Source organism: Squalius cephalus (assembly GCF_949319135.1).
Source record: "Squalius cephalus genome assembly, chromosome: 16".
Lineage (NCBI taxonomy): Eukaryota > Metazoa > Chordata > Actinopteri > Cypriniformes > Leuciscidae > Squalius > Squalius cephalus.
Window position 1 is genome coordinate 22,490,570 of NC_137137.1, and position 22,684 is coordinate 22,513,253.

Genomic DNA, 22,684 nt, shown 5'->3' on the forward strand with positions numbered 1-22,684 from the left:
GCATATCATTAACTGCTGGGAAGCAGGGGAGTCTCAAGAGAAGCCAGACTATCCAGGTCTATTTTTCTGTTGATAAAATCGGGTACATTTGGCATTACGATGGGTGAAGTTTGTATATGATGTATATTACGATGTTGAACTATATGCCTTTCTCAACTGACGTTCTGAGTTGTTCTGAGATTTTTTGATGGCAGCTGTCTGACTCTGAGATGGCGAACGGGAACATGGTTTGTACAACATCAGCAATACATTATTATTTGTTTGATAATGTAGTCAAGCCAAAGGCTAACCAAATGAATTACGTTATGTGTCCGACATTGTAGCGAGCGATGCATAAAACGCATTACCATTCTGATACATCGACTTGTAGACGAGCTTGTGTGAGTGAGTGGAGACGGGGCTTATTTGCATATCCATGGCTCCGCGTATACTAAATTAAGCATGATTGTAGAGTTACATTCAAGCTATTTTTAAGGCATGAATAAAGAAAATACAGGAAAAAACTTTAAAAATGTAATTTTGGTCATCAAAGATGAGTTTTAAGGGATAAAATTTACTACAGGGGGACTTTTAGAGTACTTTAAGTGTAAAAGTAGTAAACTTGAGTACATCAAGTTTACATTTAAGTTATTATTCTGTACTGCATACTACAAGTAAACTTACTGTATAGGTATACTGTTACTGTTTACTAGTGCAACCTGTGCCGATTGGGCTGACAGCCGGGATGGGAGGTGGGCGCGCTAAAACCGTCACCTACAGTGTCAGACGCTAGTGTGCATGTACTGGTTTGCATCTTGAGAGAAGACAATGGCACTGGCGTATTTTTGTCACTGCAAGTTGCTTTCAGTTAAGACTGTTCAAATCTGCATTTTAGTCTGGGACAAGGCTTAGGCCTGGTCTGTAACTGGGCATATTCTGGTAATGGCTTATAATAAAACCCCATTTGAATCAAGTCTGTTGCTGTTCTTCAGTTTAAATCAGCCAAATTCCAATCATTTACTATTTACTCTGTTATGTTATTCCACCTCAAAGCTGACTTGTTACTATAAACTTGAACATGTTACATTTACCACTTGAACATAGATGAAGTACAAATGTAGGGCAAATAGACTTTTCTGGATAATTGTTATAAGGCAAGCTTAATTTTGACTATTTCTTAAGTACTTTAAGAAAGACTTAAAGATTGAATGTAGATTTTTTAAAGTACACTAATACACTAATGTATATATATGTATACTAATGTACTAATAAAACACTTTTTTTTCTTAAGAGATCTGGCAAACATATTAGGAGTTTTTGGCCATTCTCTGGCCTGTGCTGTTTTCAGATTTCCGGGACGGTGTCCAGCTGTATATTAGAGCTGCTACAGAAAATCTGATTGATTATGCCTAAATCTGCTCATGTTTGGACCCAATCCAAAGGTCAACATGATCTGTCTTGCAGATGAAGCTTGTCGCATTTACTAGCTCTGTCACAGTGCCGAGCCCCTGATACCCTGCTGGATCCATCCATCCGTCTTTCAAAATGCCAGTGAATAAGTCATGAAGATGCTTTACTGTCTCAGATAGAAACATTGGGTTTGTTAAAAAGTTGTCTGCCATGTCTTTTAAAACACAAAGTGGTAATTAAATCTAACTTTTAATCATTTGGTAAGTAAACTGGATGCTCAACATTTTGAAATGGTGTTGTGTTTTCTTGCAACGTATTATTAACAGGCCAATCGGATTATTTCAAAAAGTGAAAAAGAAGTATGGAATATGCACTTATGGAATATATAAAAATGTTTCTTAACATACTTAAGTACACATTTTGTATTACTACATTTCAAATAACTGTTTTAAACAAGATAATTACAAATACATATTACATACAAGTTTCAATAGAAATGACATTAAAGTATATTTTAGTTTACCATAGATGCTTGTACATTCGGCAAAACACAATAAACGTAATTCTAAAATGACATGACATTTTTTTTGTAAATTTGGAGTGCTGTCAGTACAGAGAACAACGACAAAAATCGGTGTTGCCTACACCATGTTATCCTCTTTTTAAAATTTGCACCCTGTTGACTTCAATGGGGCAAGTTTTAAACCTGCTTTTAGCTTCTTAACATCCTTGATGTGTCATTACAAGTGCACCAGCCATGTGAGTGATTCCTTCAGAGTGATCACGGGTGAATCTGACTGCAGTAGATGTGAAAGATATGAATAAAAGTGATGTTAACCAGTGCACATACCTGTATTTTCTTCCTGTTTTCGTTCGAAGTCCACAGTAGTCGATTGTCGAGTTCACGCACATGGGTTTAGTTACCTATGATCACGCGCGTGAACTCGACAATCGACTACTGTGGACTTCGACCGAAAACAGGAAGAAAATACAGGTATGTGCGCTGGCTGAATAAACATCACTTTTATTCATATCTTTCACATCTACTGCAGTCAGATTCACCCGTGTTCACTCTGAAGGAATCACTCACATGGCTGGGCACTTGTAATGACACATCAAGGATGTTAAGAGGCTAAAAGCAGGTTTAAAACTTGCCCCATTGAAGTCAACAGGGAGCAAATTTTAAAAACAGGATAACACGGTGTAGGCAACACCGATTTTTGTCGTTGTTCTCTGTACTGACAGAACTCCAAATTTACAAAAAAATGAGCTCAATGATAAAATTTACCGGAGTTCTCCTTTAAGTAGGTAAAAAAAAAAAAAACACTAAAGTTCTCTATAGCTTATTGCATTCATTATAAATGTAATATATTGTACACTTTCATTTTCAACAGAATTAATGATGCAAACTTCATCAAATATTACAGAAGTAGCAAGATAATAGTGTCATTATTTATTTCAGTTCTGTTCAATAACTGTTTATCCATGATTAATAAGTTCAATTCAGCTATAAGCTACTATTGAATATGGTAATGCAGTTATTCAGCTTGAGTCAGTTCACTTTAATAAGTTCAGCTTAATAACTGGATCAGTTCAATTGCTGGATAATACGTGTCCCCAACTAAGCAATCCAGAGGCAACAGTGGCAAGGAACCCTAACTCTATCTGGTGACAAATGAAGAAAAAATGTAAAAGTAAAAAAGTGGAGCTAAAGTGTATTTCTTTCTTCCATTCCTTTAAATTAAACATATTAGTGAAGACTTTTTTTTACTATCTTTAATGAATTACCTACCATAACTAGAGGAGCCAGGCCTACAAAGTCCCTCTGAGTGGTGTAGATCCTCATGGTGCCTTCAGACGCCCCCATCATTTTGACTTCATCAGGAAGAGTCAACTCCCACTTAATCACCTGAATCTCTGATTGGCTGCTGACATCCTCCACTTCAAAATCCATCTGAAGAACTGCTAGGAGTTTGCTTAATCTGAAAGAGAACGTACCATTAAACACCTCATGCCATATACCGTAAACCCTCTTAATCTTTTGTGATCAAATTGTCAAACAAACTGCATTTGCAAGTTGCTCTGTTTGATTCTAAATAATTGAGTGCAACTATTGACTTCAATATAATTGTATATTGATCATACTGTAGTTACCATTAAAAATCCACTTGAATAATGTGACATTTACGAGTGAAACAGGATATTCAACATAAAAAAAATGTAGGACAAGATGTGAATTTGTTCATTAGGAATTGACTGGATGGTGAAAAGTATAGGGTCAATTTGATTTCATGTTGATTTTAAAAGATACCTAGCTTGTGGTGTCAACCTTTCAGCAATCAGCAAGCCATATCTTTTTAACCTCTTAGTAGTGCAATCCCATCAATGCCCTGCATAATGCTTTCAATAGGACATGGGATCACCCCTAATCTGATGCATCTGTTTCAAATCTTAGCTTTAAAATACACTGCTTTCAAGCTCTAGGAATAAACCATAGAGTTCAGATGGCGTTTTTGTGTGAACAGCTTATTTGTTTAAATGCATGCAATGGATCTGCTGAACAGCCAAACAGGCAATTGTTTCAAAAACTGGGATTGACACAGAAATGACTTTTGAAGAAATCCCTGATAAAATAATCCAGGGGCTAATGGGACCTCCATGTGTTTCACAGGACCATGATTTATCACGTATTAAACAGAGTAAAACAAACAACGGGCACAAGGGTATCAATTAAATAATGAAAGCTAATATCATTCCACAAAATATTAAAATTCCATTTATTCATAGAAACAGATTTATCGGTTACACTTTATTTTGATGGTCCCCTTTAGACATTCTGTTTACTATGAGTAACATTGCACCTACATGTCAACTAACTCTCATTTGAGTATAAGTTGAGTATTAGTAGACGGTAAGGAGTACTGCCCTACAAAGCCTAAGAGCAGTATCAGCAAAAATGCCAAACTGAGAAAAATAGCTTTTTGTGTTTTTCTTATACCAAATATAAGCATCCAATTAAATTTATCAACAAAGGGTACAGTTAGATAGATCAGAGGCAGGTGAATATTAAACATTTAGTTTTTTGACAGTCAGGCAAAATTTGGTAGTTTTATAGGCTATACTGCGCTTTGCCTTTGCATTACTGTGTATACTTACATGGCCATACAATAACATATAGCAGTAAGTGTAGCAAGTGATCATAATCACTTGCTTATATCATAAATCATAAAGCAAATTTTTTTTATTACCATGAGTCTGGAGAGGAGGGGGCGGGGGAGACGACTTTCTCCAGTATTTTGAATTTGTACTGCAGTAACTATTTTGCAGTAACTACTGCAGCACTAGTCAGTATTACACATTAATTTTGACCTTTAAGGTAATTTCTCTAAGGTATTTCCCAAGGTATTGTTGCTATCCCAATGCTGTAAAAAAGCTAATGCTAGCTAGAAAGAGCTAAACAGACTAAATTGACAAAAAGAGTTAAGAGGTTTAAAACGTATCCATTTTAGGTGCCTTGTTGTTTAAAGCAAGTTTCACCAGCATTTTTCCACGTAACAGTGAAGCCATTTTGACAGTTCCTTTCTTCTCTGAGAGAGGTTTTATAGCATACATACTGTATACAATAAAACCTGACTCATGCCACTTAGCTAGTTGCAACAATGTTCATGCTGACACAAAGGCAAACTGCAGTATCATAGTGAAACGAAGGCAGTACGGGCAGATACTGCATTCTGCCTTTGTTTCACCCTACTTTTCTATACAATACTGCAACTAAAAATGTAAATTTATATAAGAAATTGATTAGGTAGCCATTTGAAATTTGAACAGATTGAAGAGCAGATCCTGCACTTTTTATTTGTGCAAAAAAATTTTTTTTGAAAAATTGAAGATACTGCTCTTAGCCTTTGTAGGGCAGTGTAGAGGTAGGGTTAGTAGAATATATGGTTAGGTTTAGTAGAATAAGTTGACATGCACTTGCAAAGTTACTTATAGTCAGTAGAATGTCTGTTGGGGGATCATCAAATTAAAGTGTTAGCAGATATTAAGCAGAAAGTCTACTTATATTCTACTAATTCTCTAATGAAAGTTAGTTGACATGTAGGTGCACCGTTACTTATAACAGAATGTCTAAAGGGGCCCATCAAAATAAAGTGTTACAGAATTATCTATTACTATTCTTCAGACTTATTACTTCAATATGTTTAAATCACTATTTAAGACATTGCAATATTAATCCTTTGTTGCTGCTTGAATATGGGGTTTTTGTTATGCACCAAGTACTGAATCCAAAAAAAAAAACACTGACGGATAAAACACTACTTTGCCTCAGCAGCAATATTGGAGAGAGATTTTGACATTTCTTTATTCAGAAATCTCGTTCACCTCCTTTAAGGTGACACACAAAAGTAAAGAATAGTAACTCCAAAACTAGCAAGGAGAGTCAAAAGGTAGGCATTGTTTGATAGAAAACAAAATTTTTAGAAAAAATATCATTACATTTGGATAAAAGACAAAAAAAAGGGTGCGCTCAAATAAATATTTCACATATTTCTTATTTGACGTGCAATAACTCAGGAAGGAAATAAGGTAGGACATAAGAAGTTCCCCTACATGTGAGCTGCACCTGGATACAATTTTGCGGTGATAACATAATCAAAAGTTACAGTATTTGGAACCAAGGTAGCCTTTTTGTTTAGTAGAGCGTCCAAATACTTCTCCAAACAAGTGTTTCCAGTTTCCATGAGGAATATCTTTAGATATAAGTTAAGGATTATGGTGAGTTTTGGGCTCAAATTTTAATCGTGAGAATCTGCAGTAAACAATGGTGGGTCATTTTCCACGATCTATGCATGTTACATGAAGTACAAGTGAAAACGCCACGTGAAAGCCACCTTTGTTTTTTTACTTAGCTACACATGCGTCTGTGAGTTTTTTTGTGTGTCATAACTCAATTTTAGACGTAAGAATTTGCTGTAAATAATGATGTGCCATTTCTCACAATCAACTATATGAAGTTACAAGAAAAAACGGGAAATAAATGCTCCATCTTATTTACATATGGGTCTGGGAGTTTAGTCTAAGCCCACATACCTTCCAAAGAACTGACTGGGGAGGGTATAGACAGCTGTCTTCTATGGCAAACATGGAGTTTTTGACCACTGTGTACTGTGCATGTGAGCTTCAGTGGGAGGTAAAACCGGTTCACATTATCACTAGATCCACTTACTCCACACAGAACCCAAGTCTGTGTTGATGAGGGAAAGGACTTATCATAATAACCCACTGAAAGCCCCTGACTGTAAGTCATTGTTTATTCACTAATGGTTTGTTCATCATTTGTTTATGATTAACCATTGTTTATTGAGATAATGATACAACAATTTTACAATTTATATTTATATGATTTATTTGAATTTATATGATTTATAAATGATTAATAATATAACAACTAATAACTTATTAACTATCTACTAATTATTTGTTTGATCATTTCATGATTTACTATGTTTTAAGATAACTTACAACACACTTGTAAATCGTTAACATACCAATTATTAATGATTAATGTTTTCCAAATGATTAGTTAATCATTAACTAATAACTTAAATTACTTAAAACTGAATATTATAATAAAGTGTTACCGACTTTGCTCTTAAGGCAAGAAATACCACATCATCTAATGCTCTAATCAAAGGCTGAAATCCTTGAATTGTTCCTGCCATCAACCATAAATAGTGAGGAGACTTCAGGTCAGGCTTTAACTAATAGGATTCTGACACACACCTCTTAACAACCCTGGCCTTTGTGCTCCCATCTAATACATGCATAGTAAACATACATGCAGTCAGTGGCAAACATGCATGTGTACGTGTGTAGTGAGGTCTGTTAGCCATTCTTAGGTGTTTCTGTGGTTAATTCACTTGGAATTGAAAACATATATTCAGAGAAAGCTCTTTTATTAAACAGATAAGGAATAATGAACCAATTACAAGAATAATTACAGGAATCAGCTTTGACCAATCTGCATTAGCATGTAAACTCACTGTTTCTATGGACAATATCTCCTGCCTGGCACCAGTAAGAGTTGGTTAATCACCGTCTAATCATCTGATTAAAAGTAATTAATTAAATTTTCCTTAGCAGACACACTCACCTTTTCACGTTTGCAGTTGGTTTTCTCTGACAGATTACTCCAACACTTCCATCTGGGCCTGTGTCTAGGGTAATGTCCCATAGTAGCGTGTTGGTTGGTGTGGCACTACGGAAGGACACGCCTTTTTTTACCATGGCTCTGTTAAGTGTAAAAAAAAGGAAAAATGGAAGGGATATCTTGATTAGATTTGCCCTAGTATCACTTTATGCAAATGCATGAATTGTGAATAGATTGCAGAGTTTTTATTAGTAAGAAAAATAGTGGATAAACTAGTAACACAACAGGCCATTAAGGTCATCTCATAGACTGTTATGACAAAAAAGTTGAGTAAATAAAAAATAAAAATTCAAACAATATACTGGTATACTGTGATAATGTGGTGTCCCCCAAGGCCTGATTCTGGGCCCTTTATTTGTTTAACTTACATTGGTTACCACTGGTGTTAATTAATTAATTAATCAATGTCCTTTTTCTCACTTAGACTATATGGCCACAAATCAATTTACAAATGTGTTGCCTATCCTCTTCTGCATAGAGAATGCATGTTTGTAGATTTGGGCCAGTTATTTTTTATTTATTTTTTTTAAATGGGGGAAAAGGGGTATGCTATTTTGATCTTTTAACACTTGTGCAATTATAACCAAAAATATTGAAAAAATTCTATATATATTTTATTTATTTTCTTAATATGAGATCTGGGGAAATTGGAGGCCAAGGAAGCACCTTGAATTCTTTATTATGATCTTCAAGCCATTTCTGAACAATGTGTGTAGTGTGGCCACTTCCATCAGGGAACACCATTGTCATGAAGGGGTGTACCTGGTCTACAACAATGTTTAGGTACTTGGCACTTGTCAAATTTACATTTACATGAATGGCCGTACCCAGGGTTTCCATTAAGCAGAACATTGCCCAGAACATCAACCTCCCTCCAACAGCTTGTTGTCCCACAGTACATCCTGGTGCCATCACTTCCCCGGGTAAACGGCACATTCGTACACGGCCGTCCACATGATGTATAAAAAAATGGACCAGACAACCTTCTTCCACTGCTCCAAAGTCCAGTTCCGACGCTCACGTGTCCATTGTAGGCGTTTTTGATGGTGGACAGGGGTCATCATAGGCACTGTGATTGATCGGTGTCTACGCAGCCCCATACACAGTGTTATGAACTGTGTTGTGACATTTCTCCCATAACTATCATTCAAATTTTTGACTTGTGCCACAGTAGACCTTCTGTTGGCTCGGACCAGACTAGTTTGCCTTCGTTGCCCTTGTGCATTGATGAGCCTTGGGCGCCCAACACCTTGTCGCAGGTTTTTGTTTGGTCCATAGTCAGACCACTGTTGGTAAATTCTCAATACTGCTGACCGGGAGCAACCCACAAGCCTTGACGTTTCGGAGATACAATGACCCAGTCACCTTGCCATAGCAATTTGGGTTGTTAAAGTTGCTTAGATCTTTATTCCTGCCCATTTCTCCATTTCACCCAACATGTTGATTATGAGAATTGATTGTCTGCTTACCATCTAATCTACCCAGACCTTAATGTGTGGCCTTGTTATTCACTTCACCTGTGATTGGTCATAATGTTTTGGCTCATCAGTGTACATTCCCAGGAAATCAAACCCTTGACCTCAGTGTTGCAAGCACCATGATCTGTTGTTTGAGCAACAGGAACACCGGTCAGATAGTTTGCATGGTAAAATCTTAGAAAAGGTAAGTCTTTAACCTTTAAGCACCACAGATACAAGTGATATCTTACACAATTAAATGGATTTCCCGTAGCTTTTTTAAAAAAAAAATTAGTTTTGCATATCCCTAGTATGGATTGTTTAAAAATGTGTTATGTAGATAATGCTATTATTTTTTCATTTATTACTGGTTCCATCTTCATTGGAAGCAATGCTCATGTTTCTATTCATAGCAGGTTTGCATGTGTGGGTGCACATGTATGGCAGGGGGAGATAAGGTTTGTTCAAGGAGTATAAAGCTGAGGCTGACAGTGTGGTTTCCAATACAGGGGTGAAGAAGAGGATGTTAGTCTCTGTTCCCTTACAGGGGACATGAAATCAATGACATCCACATCAGACCCAGTTAGCCAAGCCAAACAAATGGTTTTTTTGGGGTGTGTGGACTGATGGGGCAGTGAACCCAAGGAGTCAGTCCTAGAGCACCTCCTGTCCGATTTTAGGGGAAAATCGGGTCTATTGGAGATGTCAAATAGATGTTTAGGCGCATTGAAAGATCAACACAGACACAGTACAATACACATGGGATAATCTCACAGTATAACAAGCAGCTGTACAAAATATGATACACCAGAGTTTTGCCTGTTTATCTGTTTTAATTATTTTATAACTGTATCCACTGTACATCCAACTTCCTTTTGATTCTAAACTGAACTCAAATGGCATTGTGTTTTGCCAGATGAGAAGTTTATTCTATGTATCCTTTTAACTACTTTAATTAATTTTATAACTGTATCATTTATCTCTTTTAATTCCTTTTATAATTGTTTTAATTTCCCTTGCTTTTATTTTGTGCTAATTTTCTATGCAAAACACTTTGAATTACCATAGTGTGAGATTTTAATTCCTTTATGTAAAGCATTTTGAATAACTGTTTTAATTTTCCTTGCTTTTATTTTGTGATTATTTTTATTCCTTTCTATGTGAAGCACTTTGAATTGCCATAGTGAAAAGCGCTATATAAATAAACTTGCCTTGCCTTGCCTAAACAGTCACAACAACCCCGACCTACACACAGTCACACACACTCAAGCACACAAAACTCAAACAACCTTCATTTCAAGCAAGAATTATTGTTTAGAAGCTCTGGCAAAGAAACAAACAATTGAAATTTGACACTTTGGCCATGTATTGCACGATGCAGATGCTCCACTGGTCAACTTTAGCTGTTCTTAGAAGTTCCTGTGAGGTTTCTGTGAGGTCAAATGACTACAGCTAGAGTTCCTGTTCTTCCCAAACCTTTACAAACTGTCACACTGACCCTATATCACACTATTATTAGAATAATGTATCAATATAATTGAACATTCAACTGCAACATTATGTACCCACAGGGGAGAGGAAGTTTAGCAGCTCAATAGGTTCAGCCCAAGGGACCATTAGAGCTCATGGAACAGAATCTAAAAGCTTCCCGAGAGCCAATACAGCCAAACAAAGTGGCATAGAGGATATCAATATGAACATAATTATAAAAGATTGTTAAAAAAAATTGCACCTTCCAGATTCCAGCACCCTCTAAATCTTTTGTAATGTCGAAGCCATATCTGTGTTGCTGAAGGGTCTTTTTTCTCTCCATGAATGTCTGTCATATATATTGGGGTTATAAAACGCCATTGTTAAGTTAAATCTGAAATTGAAGGAAAGAGGGAGAAATAAATATTCATCATTGTTTAATTAAAAGAATTGAGATCAAAATGGGTGCAGCCTATTGGCTGTGAGCACAGTGTTGCTGGAACAACCAGGGAAGCTGATTGGCCATTGAAACTCCACATGGCACAAAGGACCAGGTGTGTGTGATTGTCAGCATGCTGAGATCTTTGAGCAGTGGATATTCTTCTCCTACCTAAACTGGTGGATTTTGGAGATTACACAATCAAATGAGAAAGATTGGTAAATCAGCATCGAGTCAATTGAGTTGTTCAAAGACTACTGGGAAAAGCCAAATGTATTCATCAACTTGGAGTGCTACTGGTAGGACAAATATTCATTGTGTTTGAAAGTTGTTTGATGCTAGCATTTAGCATCTAGCATGCTAACTGAACATGTGCACTAGGTGTATTTGATTTTACATTGTTGTTGCTGTTTACAAGCTGCTATATAAACCGCAAATAGTTTAACAATATTGTACTTTTAATATCTCTGAATGTACATTTATTTATACTCTGTGTAGTGACTCATATATTTATATGTCTTTCTATATAGGTTATTAAGCTAAGCATCTGAGATATTCATTGAAACAAGAAGATCAAGTCATTGTGGAAAGATTTTCAATAAATTGATTTGATGAAGAAGAATTCAATGCTTTGAGTTATTCCATGCACCCTCCTCTTAAAGTTGATTGAAGCCTTTTCAAGTTTGGGCAGACATTAAGGCAAAGAAACCCTGAGAACTTGACAGCCATAGGGCACAATATTAGTCTCACAGGGGCTGTAAGACCCTAGATGCCTGCCTGCATGGTAATCTGGCCACATTTGTTACAGGGCAGTTGAACATACATACATTATCATGTTTGCAAACGTATAAGCACAGGGAAGATTGCATTATGTTGATTTTATTAAGGAAAACAGTAAGATTTGTGTGTTTCGTGCTTGTAATACAGGGTTAAGGTTATGTTTCAGAAGATGTGATCTTTTTGTGTTTAAAATTGTGTGTGTGTGTGTGTGTGTGCGTGCGTGCGTGCGTGTGTGTGTGTGACCATCTGTGCTCTCTGTTCTTGTAAGATGTAATCACTGTCTCGAGTGAAAGGCTCATGGGAGCACTAATCTTGACATTGACAGAGAAGATTTTAGGACTGTTCAGACATGAGACCACAATTGGCCCTCCTTATCTTGACCGAAATGTTAAAATCTATCACAATATCTCTTTTTAATTTGTCATCTTTCCCCTGCAAGTTTCTGACTAGGCAAGCAAATTTCAAATGCAATGTATTTCAGATTCAATTAGAATGGTATAGTTATAAACTATAATCTAATTCCAATTTTGAAACACTAGATGCTTACATTATATGTATGTGTTTGTGAATTAAAATGTCTTTGTAAACACACATTTTCGTGTTATTTATGCCATGTATGAAGCAGATTCTGTGACTCCAGCCCTAAAAGTGAAACTCTGCCTATGTTGTTATCATCAAATCATTTCTGATGACAGGTGTTAAGTCCACACTTAACACCTGTCCAAGACCGACATTTAACATTCCTAACCAAATCAATCTATTTGACCTATGGAGACCAAACAACTTGTGAAACATCCATGCCAAATCATCTTCTGTCTGTCACTGTTGAGAACCTCACAGCATTACGGTAGAGGGTATATCAGAGCTAGCTGATATCACAAGTCTAATCCTTTTTCAATTATCCGTCAAACATCGTTGACATTTCACATAATGAATGTAGGCTTTGAAATGTCATGCACATACTCAAACACGTACAGAAAATGCCAAAGCACCATATTGAGAATATTAAATGACCAGGTAGTGGAGAAAACACACAGGGCCCAAAATTAGCACTCACCAAGTACCAAATGTAAGGAACATTGGGATAAATAAAGTGGGATTGGTTTATTCTTAGAATTTTGTGGTTCATTTGTCCTTGCATTTCTGAGAAAATGCTGATTTTGCTTACCTCTTCCCCCTTTGGAAATAATGGTTTGATCTTTTGGCATAATTGAGGGAGTGGATTTCTATGACAGTGTTAAAATATGCTTTAGGGTTGTAATATTCACTATTGACTAGTGACTAGCCAATGTGGGAATGATAGTGTGAATCAAAGATTTTTCTGAAAATGTTCTCGATTTATTGTGCACATACTCAGTTCACAGGAAACCAGGTTTGAGCCCAACCTAGATTCATTTTCTGCATTTTCTACCAACAACCTCTTCCTGAAAACTTCAAAAGCCATACCACAGCATTTACTGAGACAATCAGATGAGAAACTCAAATTAAGATTCTCAAAGCATTTGAATTATGAAAAGACAAGTCTAAATTATGAAAATTCACTCATTTAATCAAAACAATCACTGAGCAGAAGTTTATCTTTCCTGCCTCACAACCTCCTAATTTATGACCAGCTGTAATGAAACTGTGACACGTGTCACTTTCTGTGTAATAAAATATGAGCGTGACTACAGGTGACATTTATCATGGTGATTCCTAACGGGCCTCCTGACAGATTTATGTGTGACGAAATTCAGATGAGCAGGAGGAGCTATTTTTTACAAGGCTTGATTGGGTGCAGTTCACAATGATTGATCCCTGTGTGATTTAGAAACCAAAATACAGGCCTGAGATTGAGAAGTCCGGCTACTGTTTTCAGTAACATATCGAATACATCATCCATGGAAATATTAAATTGATGGCTGTACACATCACTGTACGCATCAACTTAATAAGTGTATCAATGCGAAAAAGAAGAACTGGACTTAAGTAGGACTACATCTTTATATGTAATTTCATAATTTTATTTGTCCTTGAAATATGGTTGAAATGAACTACTGAATGTACTGACAAGCATTTATGGTAACTAAATTATACTTTAATGCCATTTATATTAAAACTTGTATGTCATGTATGTAAATATATATGTAATTACACATTTGTAATGATGAAGTTGCAATTTATATTACTGTATATTGAATATTTAATAACACTGCAGTTCAAATTATAATCAAGTAGGCCTACTTTACTTGTGCTTTAGTATGATGGTCAACACAAGTGTACTTCTTTAGAGCACAACAAAACATTTCAAAGTGCTCTTTGTACAAACAGTTATGGAAATGTATTCTCTTTAAATAAACTCAAGTTTTACTTCATTAATATTATATATTAATTTTATATGCAATTAGTTTTTTTTTTTTTTCAAATAATTGCACTACAAGAGTGCATTCAATACAATTAAGCACACTTCCATTTCGCAAAAGTAAGCAGCCATTGTCCCGCTTTCCTTCTGCCACAAACATTGGGTGAATTAGAGCCATTTTGAGCAGATGGTAATAAAGCACCAGTCATGCAGCTACCATAATTATTAAGTGGTCATGTCTATGACAACAACAACAACATTAAAACAAATCCATAAAAACAAATTCTAATGGTAAATTTTCCATTTCTGCTACGTTTTCATCACCATTTACCGTTTTTCTGAATTGCTAAAACACTAAACCCCATTCTCTGAACCAAATTCTCAATAGCCTAAACCAATTTGTCGAATAAATCACTGTCTGTAAAATATTAAACAAGTTCAGGTAGTCAAAACACTGTCTGCAAATCTCATGAACTCTTTTTGCAAAACTCTAAACACATTCTCACTCCCTAAAACACATTTTGCACTGTGATGCACTTTTATTTTCAAAATGCTCAACACAGGCAGGCAAAAGTTAAACTCAACTATAACACAGTTGTCATCGTTTACACACAATGACTCAAAAATGTTCACACTTATTTATAATGATGAGACCAAACCAACTGTATATAATACAAGTCAGTTCAGAGTCCCAAAATTGACAAAATGTTGCAGTGAATGTTGATACCAACAATGGATGGAAACAATATAAGAGGGAGAGGAGGAAGAGTATGAGTTAGATGTGGTGAACAAGGAGGAAGAGGATGAGGACAGGAAAGAGCAAGGTGTGGAGAATGTTGTCAAGGCTGGATCTCGCTTTAGTTTTTTTTTAACCTTTGACTGCAGAGATGATATTGTCTGAGATGTGGACAAATTCCTCAGGCCGAACCCAACATGAAGACATGATCCTGAAGCAGAATCAGTCTCTCTCACTGACCTTGATTTTGCAGTTGCACAACTCTTCTGAATGTACTCTTACATGCTTTTCATTTAGAGTTTTTTTACAGTGACCTTTTTGGCTTTTGCAGTTGGGTCACTGTATTTTCACAGGATTCAAGTTCTGAATACAGACATTCAATACTATACAATATTTAGTACAATACTATACTTGCAGTGCATACAGTATTTATTCACCTTACTACTGTAAGTTGTCATTACTATACTTTTTTTAACGTAATTGCAAAATATGTTTACTTTGTTACACTATACTTTTTATCTGTAACTGAATGCTCTGGATTCTGAATTCTCCAATTTTGATAAAGTGTCTAACAAATGATATGTAGTGTTTATAAAATTGACTCGCTGTGTGTATGATCTGTAAGCATTGTTTGATTATGAGCACAGATAAAATGGTTTTGAGGCAATTGTTTGATTTTGCCAGAAGAGTCAGAGATGACTCTCTGAATATGGTTTGAAAATGTTGTTTTGTGTTTAAGGTTGTGATGGTTTCAAGAAATGAGTTTTAGCAATTCAGAAAAACTGTAAAGCAACCATTTTCAGATTGATTCATGGATGTCAAACAGAAGTGTAAGCATGTTTGTGTGCATTTTAAACGTTTTGGGATTTGGCTACAGAGGAGAGGAGAGGAGAGGAGAGGAGAGGAGAGGAGAGGAGAGGAGAGGAGAGGAGAGGAGAGGAGAGGAGAGGAGAGGAGAGGAGAGGAGAGGAGAGGAGAGGAGAGGAGAGGAGAGGAGAGGAGAGGAGAGGAGACTCTAGGGACAGTTGTCGACGTCACTGGGTTTGCAGTGACTGATGTGAGCTGTGTGGAAGAGAGCTGGCCGTGGACAGACTGAGATTTAAGGCGACAGTGATTAAGTGGCAAGAGCAACAGGGCTTAGAGAAAGCGAGAGATGGGATATCAGCAGAAAAAGCTCACATGCAGGGGTAGATCAAGAAATGTGCTTCAGAGAGGAACAAACTTCACCAGGGAAGCGTGAGACAACAGAGATGGATGTTAAGAATGAAGGGGGAAGGGGAAGGGCAAGGACAACAGGCCCATCTATTCTAAAAAAAACCTGGCATGTAAATATAAAATGGTACACACATGACAAAAGTGCACATATGTGATCATAAATCACAGAAGTAGAGCACCTTTACAGGTAGACCAGGCTTTCAGAAGGCACAGGAAATAGGTGTTTTCTCCATCATGATGGACAGTTGGACACACAACTGAAAGTCTATAAACTGGCATCTCAAATCTCCTCAGTCTTCCTAAGCTTCTTAATTTAATTTTCTGAGATTTACCAAATTTCCCCAGTGCTGAAATCCACTGGATCACAAGCTCTTCCAGGTCTCAAATGTATGTCTTTGAAGAGAAGGAATTAATGTTTAGGCATCAGTGATGAGGGACATTCATTTTTGTGTACTATTCTATGATGATCATTTTTGAATTTCTGAATTAAAATTAAACTTTAAAATAAGAGCATAAAGTCAGAATATCAAAGTGTCACAACACTGCTTAGATAATAATTTTAGTTTTAATTTTAATAATAATAGTTTTTTAAAAGGTCATTAAAAGTCTTGAAAATACTATTATACTATAGTTTTAAGATACTAATATTTGAGAGCGATCAAGGTAATGAGATCAATTCGTTTCTAAAAAATATCAGATTATTCTACATTTTTTTATTAGTTGGCAAGGATAGTTCAGGTTGTCAAATGGTGCAATCATGGCGAAAAAAACAAACAAACATGTTATTACAAAATTAACCTTCTTCTAAATAATTTTACTTTCACACCCAAAGAAAATGTAAGAAAAAGTTAACATAGGCACAGCGAGACATGGCTAGTATGGCTTTAGCGTCATTAAATCAAAAATATTTGTTGAAAATATAATAAAAATACTTTAAACAGTATAAATATTTATTCTAAATACTCTGAATATTAATTTTATGCTAGTCATTGCACCTTGAATAAAGGTTCTGGCTAAATTCTTTCTGACTCCTACAGTAAATGATGCTCACCTTGTCTAACCAAGCAGAAGCTCTATATGTAGACATGCTTTGTAAAGAACAGCATTCAGAGAGCGAGAGAAGCAAAAATCATGTGTTTGTGGCACAGCATGCCTTTGCATATAATCTGAGAGATTAAACGTGCATGTCTGGGGTCAGCCATATAGCTAGATCCTCAAATCTGCACAATGAGCTTCTCAGACTATGTTCCCAGACTTTTTGACCCCAGGGTTCTGCAGTCAGAATAACAGCTCAGAATATCATTGAGTATATTTCTCCACTTAGCACTGATAATCTGCACTGCTTCCAGAAAGGATGCTAAAATTACTGGATTTTTCAGGAAAAAGGCATAATCCATTAAAAATCTTGTTCCCAATTTATTAGTATATTTTTCATAATGCATTAGGACTGTGGTAAGGCATTTCGGTTTAGTAGCTTAAAGGGTCATAAAACCCCAAAACACTTTTTTTTTTAATTTTTTTTTTAGATGTGAACAGATATGTACAGGCTGCACATCTGAAAAGACTAAAAGCATTCATTCATTTCATTAATGAGTGAAAATTGATTATTTTTGCATTTTTCTGAGCAACTTCGTTCTTCAAGGTTGAAAAGCAAAGTCGAAGCAACGTCACGGAATGTGAGGTAGAAGCGTGGCTTCGGAGTGTGTGACTGGCTGCAGGCAGGAATCTACGTCAGCTGGCCATCGAGCTATTCTCTGCATTTATTCATGAGAAAGAGTTCGTTCAAGCTAATCACAGCGTTGTATTATGCATGAGATTGCATTACAGTGGAGAATTCAAACAACATGCAGACAGCGCATGTTAATATAGCAACACGGATAATATAGTTCATATACGGACCGGAGCAAACGCGTTTCAAGTTTTTATGGACATATTTTATATACTCTAGTTCTCTAAACATGAGCCCGCACTGTGTATGTGCTCATGTGTGCTTCAAATGAAATATATGTGCATTTCTCCCTAGTTCTTGTGAGTGTGTTATATAGGGTTATATTTTTTAATTGCATCAAGCTGCCCTCAAAATCCGTTTTTTGTTTTTTCTCCCTTCGTGGTCATATTTTAATATTCATGTGTCTGTATAATGAATGTGTTGCAGGTCTGTGTTTTATTGGTTCTTGTCCCCCCTTCTCACCCTCTACACTCCCACTTTTCCACAGTTTACAACGCCCATTTCTTGAGACTTTTTGAGCTCTGACGTGTGAACGGCCAGGTTAAAACAGGGGGGCTTTCATCACACTTTAAAGAGCATGGCATCAGCAATGGCAAGGTTGTGATTTTGATTTCCAGGAAAAGTTACGAAATGCATAAATGTCTTTTTCCAGGTCTTACCTGAGAGAGAAAGTGTCCAGGTTGGCTGAGCTCCTCACGTAGACATAAAAGGAAGCGATATCAGTCTTCTTAAGGGGTTTAGAGGAGGTCTGGATGACCACAGACTCTCTCAGTCTGAGCACGGACACTGGCATGGCCCCTTGTTTGACCTGCAGGAGCCGAACACTCCCGATTCTCTGCATGGGGGTCACAGGCACGTACTCAGCCTGAGGCTGCCCAGCATTTCCACCACCCAAATCCCACCTCTTGCCCTCCTCCCCGCTGGCTGTGCACAGGCCGTAAGCACTGGGACGGGCCTGGTAATACAGCTCCACTGGGTTCCCCTGGGTTGGCCCTTGTCTTTCCCGACTGGAGCTGCCCTCAACCGGGCTGAACCAGCTTGCAGGAGGGTCAACCTCTGCCATACAGGTTCCACGCTCATTTCGGATGACACAGGAACCACGGACCTCCTGAGTCTGCCAGAAGGCATACACAGTCACGCACGGCAGCTCATCTTTTGTTCCTTTCTCCTTCTCTCCTCTGTCCCAGTCTCTCCCAGCCACGTAGAACAGGACTCGCACTTTGGGAGAAGACGAATAGACCCACCGAGTCAGGACGAAGGACTGGACTCTCCAATTGAGGGTGAAAACTGGTGGTGAGGGCCGGAATAACTGCACTGACTGTACTAAGTCCAGGGGGATCTCCTGTTTGGTTGAGATTGGGCCAAAGCTGGCATTGATAACTGGGAGACGTCCCGCTCGGAGCATGACAAATGGCTGCGTGTGGCTCTGCATGCTGGAATTGCGCATGATGTCCTGTCCTGCTTCTTTTAGTAGGAAGTATTCAGCATCCCATACCTGATAAGTTACGGGAAGGAACAACGGATATGGGGTGGAGGATTTGGTGGCATCGGAGATCTCCTGACTGTCCAGCTCTGCAGTAGAACAAAGAGACAATTGAATAAGGAAAGAAATTAGTTTAAGAGAGATGTGTAATGTTGTCTTCATGCCATTCAGTGTGTCTACATAGTCCTGTGTGTGCACCACCGAAATGTATCTCAGTATATTTGATTTTTTAATTTGATAATTTTTTGGGGGTTTAATTGTTTTGGATGTTGCTTACGACAATACAACCGAAACTTCTGATCTCGGAAGCTAAGCAAGGTTTGTCTTGGTTAGTCAAGTCAGGTTTTTAATTTTATTTGTATAGCGCTTTTCACAATACACATTGCACAAAGCAGCTTTACAGAAAGTAATGACGTTAATGTTTTAATATCTTCATACCTTACAGTTGCATTAAGCAGATTAAAGCTGGCCGATTATGTAGGTTTTGTATGTATGCAGGTCAAAGCTGGAATATTTACATATCCAACTTTATATAAAGAGCTGGGGGATAATATAATTACATTTTGCAACAAAAAGAATCAAGGAGTTGAGATTTGCTCTCTCTCTCTATACAGCAGCTGAGATTTGCTGTATAGTATATACAGTATGCTGCTTTACATGAGTATACTAAAAGGTAAAGTAAGATGTGTTATATTTTTCGACTATATAACATTCAAGCAGTTTAGGTTTGCTACACAGTACAGTACATACAGTATATTAACGTGAGTGTACTGTATTTATCTGGGTACGGTTGGATATACTAACAGTAATTTATAATTATGAAATGTGAGGTTTTGTTCAATTTCTAACAATTGGTTATAATGACAAGCCTAGTGACTATTTGGTGATGTGTATCACTGCCACGGTTAAGCGATGGAAATAAAAGACAGGTTAAAAAAGTTATTGGATTGGATGCCGCCATGAATACAATATGATGTAAGTCTCTGCATCAGCCCGAGATGCCAATGTTTTTTCGTATTGAATTTACACTCCTTTCAAGTTTATCACTTTGTACCATTATATCACATATACTGGCCTTTTTATGACACTTAAATCACACTAAGAAATGCATGTGTGCATCATAGCAAAATTTCTGGCATGAAAATATTCTGAATCTCCCAATTTAAATCTCCCAGCATGCAGCACTGCCACTCTGCCTACACTGTTTTGGATCTAATTTAGCAGTCTTTTAACTAAGGATTCAGCAATTTGTTCAACAGTTCTCAAGTTATAGATGACATTCCATTATCCAAAACAATATATAGAAATCTGTGTAAATATGAGACTGTTGTCCTGACTATATTGTGGGTCAACAGTCTTTGTAATGGTATTCATGCAACAGAGTTCATTCAGTAAATCATAGATAATTTCCTCAAAATTATTTTTAATGTATCCTAACGAAACTTTATAGAGTGTGAGAAGTTTGTCCTGAGATAAACAATACTGTGTTTGACCAATAGAAAATGTCCAAATATGTTTTTTTCAAATAAGTTTCTCAGTAATTCATCCTTTCTGTTGTAATTTGCAACCAAGCAAACATATTTTTATTGTTTTACATAAGTGTGCTAGCGCAACATTTAAAAAAAAAAAAAAAGCCACTTAGTTTGATACTTTGCCATATGGCAAAGGCTCATTCATACATTTTTGAGGCCACTTAATGTTAGCTTGCCTCAGTAAATCATAAAGTGCTGTCATTAAAAACACCTTATCATATGTGCAAAAGAAAACTATTGGTGGATTGACATTTCTACTGCAAGATTAGGCTGCAAACATAGAAGAGCTCAAATAAAATAAAGAATTTCAATAGAGATATGGTTAAAATAAACTAAAATAAAATGTACTGTATGAATGATGATTTTCAAAGGAAATACTGTCTTTAATATTTCTGATTCATTAACAAACTTAACTTATGGGCTTGGGCATAAGAGGCATGTACTATTATGTTTGTCAAGTATAAAATAAAGAGCTGAATTTATGCCCTGGTCTTAATATGGAAATATGAATATTACATTTTACTAAGATGGAAACCAAATACCAAATGTAAATCTGCAATATTGCACCCAATGCAGCCTATTTTAATCCACCCAAGCTTCACCCACTTTCATCTTATAGGCGCAATATCAATTTAATATTCTAGTAGATCCATGAAAAACTCCTGCGGATTGGTAAACTCAGAGAAGTCTGAGATCCAACATTGTGAATAATATGCCAGTAAAAAAAAAAAATCAACTCCAATAACATGGATGAGCTCAAAAGGATGAGTTCAAAATTCCTGGAAATAATTTTTTTAAAAAGCAGATTGAGTGGTAGGGTCATGCAGTGAAAGGCCAGTTGACTCAAACTAATCTCAAACTGAACTCATGGCACATGACAACCCCTACACTCACATTTACAGCTGAAGCAGTCACAGAACATGCAAAGAAGAAAGATTAATCTGAACTGGATAACATTCTGCCTGGCTGACATTGTCATTTAAATTATAGTTTTTTTCTGTGTTTTGCACAGTTGTTAGGGAAAAAGTAACTGAACCCTTTGGACTTATTTTGGACTGGATTTCTACACAGATTGTGAAATTGTGTATGACCAAACACAGACAAACAAAACATTCACAGTGCAGGAAAAAGTATATGAGCACTTTCTTTTTTTTTTCATAGAACATTTTTGTGCACAGAAAGAAAGTTAATGGGGTCCAAAACAACACTGAACTTCATTGAACCTCGAGAAAAAAAAAAAAAAAGAGAAAGGTTTGAAATGAAATGAGGGTGAGTAAATGATGACAGAATTTTCACATGTAAACTATGCCTTTGGCTGACAATCAGATCACATTTCAGACCATCAACAACTTCTTCTTCTTCAAAAAAAGAATATCCCTCAAAATACTATTTCTGGAATCGAGACTCTGAAAACGCACACATTCCTTTACCTTTCCTTTATTGCTTTATCTACTTTTTCCCCCACTTTTAAACAGTACACTTTCTCCTAATCTCTTTATAAGGAACTTCACACTTGTTTATGCTACTACTACTTAAAAACGTCTAAGACTAAGGTTACATTTTTGAGCACAAAATTTCTTTAGTGTTTAAAGTTTAAATGCTTCTTTTATGTCAAAATATCTGATCAGATAATCTGTATATTTGTATAGTGTTTATTATGTATTTGAGAATTGGTGAGTTGTTAGTTTCAGACGTTTTAAATTGAGATTCTGTAGTTTTGAGCATTTGGCTTTGAGTTCACATAGAGGTCTCTCTGCTAGCCATCAGCAGGACTGGATGCATTACCATTATCAGTTGTGCCGGTCAACAGGTCAACATCCATTCTATTTACTCTCCATTTCAGCAGATGACATAGATAACATCTGGCTGGATTCAGCTCTAAATCCCTAGGTATGATGCTCT

The 22,684-nt window shown here is 36.6% G+C and overlaps 1 protein-coding gene across 1 annotated transcript in view; it reads right to left on the reverse strand.

Annotated features, from left to right (window-relative positions):
• LOC307173573 (transmembrane protein 132D) overlaps nucleotides 1–22,684 on the reverse strand; it is a 41,492-nt gene that overhangs the window by 12,924 nt on the left and 5,884 nt on the right. The window contains exons 2-4 of the mRNA XM_079896780.1: nucleotides 18,427–19,339; nucleotides 7,544–7,681; nucleotides 3,182–3,371 (exon numbers count right to left, since the gene is read on the reverse strand). Of these exons, the coding sequence (XP_079752906.1) occupies nucleotides 3,182–3,371; nucleotides 7,544–7,681; nucleotides 18,427–19,339 (1,241 nt within the window). The remainder of the gene's footprint in view (nucleotides 1–3,181; nucleotides 3,372–7,543; nucleotides 7,682–18,426; nucleotides 19,340–22,684) is intronic.